This window comes from Panthera uncia (assembly GCF_023721935.1).
Source record: "Panthera uncia isolate 11264 chromosome B3 unlocalized genomic scaffold, Puncia_PCG_1.0 HiC_scaffold_2, whole genome shotgun sequence".
Taxonomy (NCBI): Eukaryota; Metazoa; Chordata; class Mammalia; order Carnivora; family Felidae; genus Panthera; species Panthera uncia.
The window spans coordinates 2,650,566-2,659,208 of NW_026057583.1; the positions used below are offsets into that span (position 1 = coordinate 2,650,566).

The 8,643-nt window shown below is 47.4% G+C and overlaps 1 protein-coding gene across 1 annotated transcript in view; it reads left to right on the forward strand.

Annotated features, from left to right (window-relative positions):
• Positions 1-8,427: 8,427 nt before the first annotated feature.
• WHAMM (WASP homolog associated with actin, golgi membranes and microtubules) overlaps positions 8,428-8,643 on the forward strand; it is a 28,012-nt gene continuing 27,796 nt past the window's right edge. The window contains exon 1 of the mRNA XM_049614180.1: positions 8,428-8,564. Within this exon, the coding sequence (XP_049470137.1) occupies positions 8,428-8,564 (137 nt within the window). The remainder of the gene's footprint in view (positions 8,565-8,643) is intronic.

Below are 8,643 nucleotides of genomic sequence, written 5' to 3' on the forward strand. Positions count from 1 at the left end.
TCCTGTTGTGGTCAGAGAGTATATTTTTGTATTATTTCTATCCTTTTAAATTTATTTAAGTTTGCCTTAGCATTTGATTTATCCTGGAGAATGTTCTATTGCCTTGAGAAGAATGTGCACTCTGCTGTCGTTGGGTGGGGTGTTCTCTAGATGCCTGTGAAGTCCAGCTGGTTTATAGTATTATTCGTGTCCTCTATTTCCTTGTTGGTCTTCTTCTTAGTTGTTCTATCTGTTATCAGATAGTTATCAGAAGTAGAGTATTGGAATCTCCAACTAGTCTCTTTTTCCATTTACGTCAGTTTTTGCTTCATGTATTTTGGTGCCCTGTTGTTAGGTGCATATATAACTGTCATATATTCTTGCTGGATTGGCCCCTTTTATCATTATCAAATGCCTCTGTTTATCCCTAGTAACACTGATACCAATACTTCAAACTGTCCTTCCCTTTAGGCCCCTGGAGGTTTTTAAATTCCAAGGCCATGAAATCTTATAGGCAATGCAATATTCAGGAGAAGTGAGAGCTGCAGGTTCACTTTTGTAACAAAGAGAGGAAGGGATATTGTGAACACGGAACCTGCATGAAGTCTCAACTGCTGGCCCATTTCAAAGGAGAGCAGCTCTGAGAAAGATTAAATTATTATGTTAAGCATCTGGAACCTAATGCTCTTAAAACTATCACTGTCCATGTACCCCTTGGAAAGCCCTTACATACAGATGCTGTAGACTCAAAAGGTGGGTGTGTGAGTGCGGGGGGAGAGGCAGAGTGAGGGAGAGAGAATCTTAAGGAGGCTCCATGCCCAACGCAGAGCCCAACACAGGGCTGTATCTCATAACCTTGAGATCACAACCTGAGCTGAAATCAAGAGTTGGACGCTCAACCGACTAAGCCACTCAGATGCCCCAATTAACAGCTTTATTAAGATATAATTTATACACCATAAGTTTAAACTTTTAAAGTTACCAATTTAATATTTGCAGGCAACTTAGAGTTACGTGTTCATCCCTGCTATCCAATTCCAGAACATGTTCATGACCCCCCAAAAAACCACATACTCCTTGGCAGTCTCTCATTTCCTGCTCCCGCAGCCCCTGATAACCACTATCTACTTTGTCTCTATTTGTCCATTCTGCACATTTCATGTAAATGGAATCACACAATACGTGGTCTTTGGTGTTTAGCTTTTTGTCACTGAATATAACACTTCAAAGATTCATCCATGTTGTACAACGTGTCCTTTTACAGCTGAATAATCTTCCATTGTAGGACTATAACATATTTTATTTATCTACTCATCGGTTGATGGATACTGGGGTTGTTTCACTTTTTGACTATTATGAATAATGCTGCTGTGAACATTCATGTACAAGTTTCCATATGGACATATGTCTTCATTTCTCTTGGGTGTATCTGAGGAGTGGAATTGCTGGGTCATGTGGTAATTATGTTTAACCTTTAAAGAAATTTTTTTGTTTATTTATTTTTGATGGTGGGGGGAGAGGCTGAGAGAGAGGGAAATACAGAATATGAAGCAGGTCCCAGGCTCCGAGATGTCAGCACAGAGCCCGACACAGGGCTCGAACTCACGAACTGTGAGATCATGACCTGAGTCGAAGTCAGACACTTAACCAACCGAAACACCCAGGTGCCCCAATATGTTTACTTTTGAGGAACCGCCAAACTCTTTTCCAAAGTGGCTGCACCATTTTGCGTTCCCACCAGTTGTGTAGGAGGGTTCCAATTTCTCCATGTCCTAGTCAACACTTGCTACTGCCCATCTCTTTGATTGGATCCATCCTAGCAGATGTGAAGTGATGGCTCATTGTTGTTTTGACGGGCGTTTCCCATATGGCAAATGATGCAGAGCATCTTGTCGTGCACGTATGACATTTGTATATTATCTTCGAAGAAATGTTTATTCAAATCCTTTGTGCATTGTGATAATTTTATGTGTCAACATGGTGGGGCCATGGTGTCCAAATATCTAGTCAAACAGTATCTCGGATGTTTCTGTGAGGGTGTTTTTTGGATGAGGTTGACATTTAAGTTGGTGGACTCTGAGTAAATCAGATTGGCCTCCATACCGTGAGTGCGCCTCATCCAATCAGCTATAGAGCTTGACAGAACAAAGGTGGCTCTTTCTCACGCAAGAAGGACTTCCGCCAGCAGATGGCCTTCAGACTTGAGCTGCAGCACTGGCTTTTCCCTGGGTCTCCAGACTGCCAACCCTCCCTGCAGATTTTGCGCCTGCCAGCCTCCATGACGGCATGAGCCAGTTCCTTAAAATAAATGTCTCTCTCGCATTCTTTATACACTTACACGCACCTCCCTACCGGATTCAGTTTCCCTGGAGAACCTAATACACCCATTTTTAAATTGAGTTGTCTATTGTTGAATTGTAAGAGTTCTTTACATGTTCTAGATACAAGTCCTGTACCAGATGTATGATTTGCAAATATTTTCTCCCATTCTGTAGATGATCTTTTCATTTTCTTTTTTTTTTTAATTTTTTTTTTAACGTGTATTCATTTTTAAGAGACAGAGAAAGACAGAGCATGAGCAGGGAAGGGACAGAGAGAGGGAGACACGGAACCTGAAACAGGCTTCGGGCTCTGAACTGTCAGCACAGAGCCCGCCGTGGGGCTCGAACTCACAAACTGCGAGATCCTGACCTGAGCTGAAGTCGGACGCTCAACTGACTGAATCACCCAGGCACCCTGATCTTTTCATTTTCTTAAAGGTGTCCTTTGAAGCACAGGAGTTTTTAATTTGGATGCAGTCCAATGTATCTATTTTTTTTTCCTTTTAGCTTGTATTTCTGGCATTATATCAGAGAAACTTACCTAATCCAAGGTTATTTAAATTTTTGATGAAAATTTTTAGATAATGTAAACGTTCTAAGGGAGTTCACGAACAAAAAAAGTTTGAATACCACTAATCCACACAGGAAAAAGCATCTTTTTTTTAGTTTAGAGAAGCTGTTTGTTTGTTTCATTTAACGGCACAAATCACAACGGGTGCAGTTGATGTCCAAATACCGGCCTAAATTTCTATCCACCAGACCGTTCTACTATTGGAATTAACCCGCACATGCCCTTTATCAACAACATATTCCTACATAAAACCAGGAATTCTGTGAGCTACTTATCTTACTCTCTAATCTATTTTGAAAATAACTTAATTTAAATATAATTTATATACCATAACATTTACCTGCTTTAAGTACACGATTCAATGATTTTTAGTAAATTTCTCAGGCTGTACAACTATCATCACAATCCAGTTCCTAATGCCTCCGTTAAAAATAAATAGTGTGTTGGCGGGGCGGGGGCGGGGGGGGCGCCTGGGTGGCTCAGTCGGTTAAGCCACCAACTTCAGCTCAGGTCATGATCTCACGGTTCATGAGTTCGACCCCCACATCGGTCTCTGTGCTGACTGCTCAGAGCCTGGAGCCTGCTTCGGAGTCTGTGTCTGTAGGGAGACACAGAGAGAGAGTTCGAGCCCGGCCTTGGGTGAGCACAAGCCCTGCTTCTCTCTCTCTCCCTCTCCCTCTCTGCCCCTCGCTCACTTGTGCCCTCTTTTTCTCTCTCTTAAAAAACAAAAAAGAATTGTGGTAAACCTAATGCCTTTTTAACAAACTACTCTTACTAAACATTCCAACATGGCATGCCATCAGTCTTTGAGGAAAATAACAAAATCAAACACAAATTTAAAGATACAGTTTAGCACTTCCCCCCCCCCCCCCCCGTCATAACGTTTATTATGATCCAAACAGCCCCTGCCATGTCCACCTGTGGGATCAGAGCCAGCTGCCAGCTGTTTGTCTAAGTCCTTGTTCCGCAGCTGCGCCCAGGAGTCAGGTTCAGTGGCCTCCCCTATAAGCAGTGCTCGTCTTTCGGCAGTGAGGGACTTTGTGACCTCTGCTGACAGACCGCTCTTTTTATTTTTAAGATGTTTTATTTATTTTTGAGTGAGAGAGCATGAGCAGGGAGGGGCAGAGAGAGAAGGGGACAGAGGATCTGAAGTGGGCTCTGCATTGACAGTGAGAAGTCCGACACGGGGCTCAAACTCACGAACCGTGAGATCACCACCAGAGCCGAAGTCAGATCTCAACTGACCGAGCCGCCCTGGTGCCCCCAGACTGTCCTTTTAATAACCATTCCAAGTGGTAAAAAATGTTGGGGGCGCCTGGGTAGCTCAGCCGGTTAAGGGTCCAACTCTGGTTTCCGGCTCAGGTCAGGATCCCAGGGTCGTGGGATCGAGCCCCTCGTTGGGCTCTGCACTGAGCATGGAGCCTGCTTGAGACCCTCTCTCTACTTGTACACGTGCTCATGCACTCTCTCTCTTTCTCTCTCTCTCAAAAAAAAATTTGTTTTGAAATGCCATTCGTTTTTCTTTCCTTCTCCGTTTTTGATTGCCTTTTTAAAAACAGAGCATTTTCTGATGGCCTGATTGTGAAATCCATGGACACTGGCCCGTGCTTTCTTGGCTGTTCTGTGACATTCCATCCTTTTGACCCAGCTCAGCCTGCCACCTCCTTGTGGGACGGCTGACCTCTTTCCCAGGCCCACCCTCGGCCGCTCCTCTCGCCGGCGTTCCCCAGACTTCCAGCCCAGCTCCTGTTTCCCCCTCCACCTGCCCCAGGTGATCTTGTCCACTGTCGCGGCTCCACGGCCCCCTCTCTGCCAGTGGCTCCAAATCCTCATCTCTGGCCCTAATCTCTGCTCCTGGCAGAGGCAGAGGTTTGCAGGGGCCGCAGCCTTCCTGAGCACCGCTGGCCTCCCCAGACTCGACACCGCCCGGTGGAGCTCAGAGCCTCTCGCTTTCTCCACCCTGATGTGTGGTGGGACACGCGACCTATCTCCCAAGCCACATGCCTGCCATCGCCGCACAGGCCACGCCAGGAGATGCCTGAAGGCCCAGTGGCCTGGAACACAACCGGAGAACCCACTTTCCTTTGCCTCTCCATGCTCTGGCCTTTATCCTTTTTAATTGTTACTTATTTATTTATTTTTGAGGGGGGTGGGGCAGGCAGAGGATCCGAAGCCGGCCCTGCACTGACACCATAGACTCTGATGTGGGGCTCGAACTCACGAACCTTGAGATCATGACCTGAGCCAAAGCTGGACGCTTAACCAACTGAATCACCCAGGCGCCCCTCCGTGCTCTGACCTTTAACGCCTGTGATGACTGTCTGGTCCCGATCCCCTCGCTGCACAATCCTGCACTAGGCTTTCAGTTTCTTCCCTGTTCCTCAGCCTCTGTCTGCAGAGACCAAGGATCACTGAGCTCTTCTCCCATTCCCCCAGGGAGAAGAACTCGGCCCGTGTTCTGGTCAGAGAGGCCACTTTGCCCCTCGTGGCCCAGTCCTCCCTCCTTACTCGTGGACACGGCCACCAGACTCCTCGTGCTGTGTGCCTCACATCCTCCCAGCTCTGTCCTGTGAGCACAGGGAAAGGCCAAGGGTGGTGATGAGGGACGCAGAGGACTGACCCTGTCCCGCATCTGGCCTTGTGTTAGGAAGGCTAACAGTAGGGGTGTCTGGCTGGCTCAGTCAGCAGAGCATGTGACTCTTGATCTCAAGGTTGTAAGTTCAAGCCACACTATGCGTGGAAATTACTAAAAGGGGGGGGGGGGGGCACCTGGGTGGCCAGTCAGTTAAGTGTCCAACTCTTGATGTTGGCCCAGGTCATGATCTCACTGTCATGGGATAGAGCCCCATGTCGGTCTCCATGCTAAGCATGGAGCCTGCTTGGGAGTCTCTCTCTCCCTCTCTCCCTCTGCCCCTCCCTCTCTCCAAAATAAAGTTAATAATAATAAAAAAAAGAAGGCTAATGGTAGTTTCTGGATCCCAATAATGGAGACCTGCTCTACCTTTAACCTGGGGAAGCCCCCAACCACCTCTCTTCATCTGTAACAAACGTCACTCTTCCAACTGAATCATAGCCATAACCCTCCTTGCAAGCCCCCCACCCATCCCCCAGCGGGCTCACCGCGGCTTTTGCTGATGGCAAGACTAAACACAACAACCGCTGGCCTTCTGTGTGGCGTGAACTACACAGGCTCGGCCCTGGGGAGCCCCTGGGAATCCAGCCTCTTCCCTCTCTCCCTCTGAAGTTCACACAGGATGCTGTTTTTCCACTGGCCCTCAGCACCACACGGAGAGGCAGACTTTGGGCAGCCGTTAGGGACAAAGGCACTGCTATCCTAACGTCATACCATGCAGGCGACTAGTTTCTGGGGTTGGGATCCGCCTAAGGAAACTTTACTCCAGAGGCTCTAACGCTGGGCACATCACACTGAAGGGTCACGAAAGCTTCAGTCCCATTCTCTGATGCTCCAAAACTCTTACACCGAAGACAACGGTAAGCATCACTTCAGTAACGTCTGCTGAGGCTGAGCACCAACCATGACCACACAGGGCACTAGTGTCACCATGTCCTGAACGACCCACAAGTCCGTGGGGACCTGGTCCACCCCCTGGGTTGAAGGAGGGGATGAACGAAGGTTGCGCCCAGAGACAGCATCACAAAGCAAGAGGCTCCGGGGCCGGGGCTTTGCCTCCTTAGCATCCATGATTTATGAAGACCCCAGAGCCCGGATGTTCTTTTGGGTCACTTGTAAGAACCTGCCCACCATCACACTGGCGGGGGCAGTCCTGGCATGTCCTCACAACGTGGCTTCTTTTAGGGACAGAGAGAAGGGTGTGGCTCCAAGGGAAGTTGGACACATCTCCCTACAATGAGTCTGCAACCTAGCAAAACTAGCATTGAGGTGGACCAGGAAGCCTTCCCTCCACACCCGCACCCACGTGTGCGAGACACTCCCGAGTAGCATGTGCGTTGCACCCACTTTGGCTCACGTCTCCCTGGAATGGTTCCCAAGGCCAATGGGGCCGTCCAGCTACGGAAGCACCACTTTGCCTTCTTCCCAGTCCCGATCCGTCCTGTGACCCCACATCCTCTACAGGTCAACAAAACAGTCAGGGCCTGTGTCCTTGGGGGCTCTGAATACTGCCTTCGCTCTCCCGCACGTCTGGCTGCCTACAGAATCCGAACTATCCCGTTGTGGGGAAGGACAGCATCTTCAGTAAACAGGGCTGGGAAAACTGGACAATCACACGCAAAGAAGTAAAATCGGACCCCAATTTTATGCCACCCACCAAAATTAACTCAAAATAGATTAAAGACTTATATGTAAGACATGAAACTGTAAAATTCCTAGAAAAAAAAAAGGGACCAAAAAAAATGGAAATAAGAAAAAGAAGAAAAGGAAAAGAAGGGATAAAGGTCCTCGACGTTTGTCTTGGCAACAACTTTTTGGATGTGACAGCAGAAGCACAAGCAACAGGAGCAAAAATAAGCAAGTGGGACAACATCAAACTGAAAATAACATCCACACAGCAAAAGAAACAATCAACAAATGAAAAGGCAGCCTATGCAATAGGAGGAAATACGTGCAAGCTGTCTACACGATAGTTGGTATCCAAAATATGTAAGGAACTCATACAAGTCAAAAGCAAAAATCCACAATAATCTGATGAAAAATGGACAGACGACATGAGTAAACATTTTTCTAGACATTCCTTTTTTTTAACTTTTTTTTTAATGTTTATTTATTTTTGAGAGAGAGAGACAGAGTGCGAGCAGGGAAGGGCCAGAGAGAGAGAGGGAGACACAGAATCCGAAGCAGGCTCCAGGCTCCAAGCTGTCAGCACAGAGCCTCACATGGGCTCGAACCCACGAACCGTGAGATCATGACCTGAGCTGAAATTGGACGCTTAACCGACTAAGCCAGCCAGGCGCCCTGTTTTTCTAAAGAAGACATGAAGATGGCCAACAGGTGCATGAAAAGATGCTCAACATCACTCATATCAGAAAAACCCAAATCAGAACCACAATGAGAAGCACCTCACACCTGTCAGAATGGCGGGATCAGAAAAACAACCAGAAAAAATGGCGGGATCTTGTTCACTGTTGGTGGGAATATAAACTGGTACCGCCATTATGGAAAATAGTACGGAAGGGCTTCAAAAAATTAAAAATAGAACTACCATATGCTCTAGCAATCCCACTTCTTAGGAAGTGAAATCAGGATCTCAAAGAGATATCTCTACTCCTATGTTCACTGCAGCGCTATTCCCAATAGGCAGGACATAGAAACAGCCAAAATGTCGACCAACAAATGAATGGATAAAGAAGATACACAATGGAATATTATTCAGCCATAAAAAGAAGGAAATGTTGCCATTTCCAACAACATGGATGGACATCGAGGCCATTAAGCTAAAGGAGATGAGTCGGCAGAGAAATACAGCAGAGAGCAAGCGTATGATCTCACTTACGTGCGGAATCTAGAAAAGCTGAGTTCACAGAAACAGAGCTTGGAACGGTGGTTGCCAGGGGCCGGTGAGTGGGGGAAACGGGGAGATGTCGGCCAAACAAACTTCCGGGTGTAAGACGAGTGAGTTGCGGTATCTGATTTGCCGCGTGGTGACCGTGGTCGACGACACCGCGCTGCATACTTCGTGTTCCCACCGCGCACCAGAGACGGGTGATTACGGGAGGTGAAGGACCTTACTGAAGGCAAGCGACCTGGTCGTGGTCACCATCTCCCAGCGTATGCGCGCATCGCGTCACCGCAGC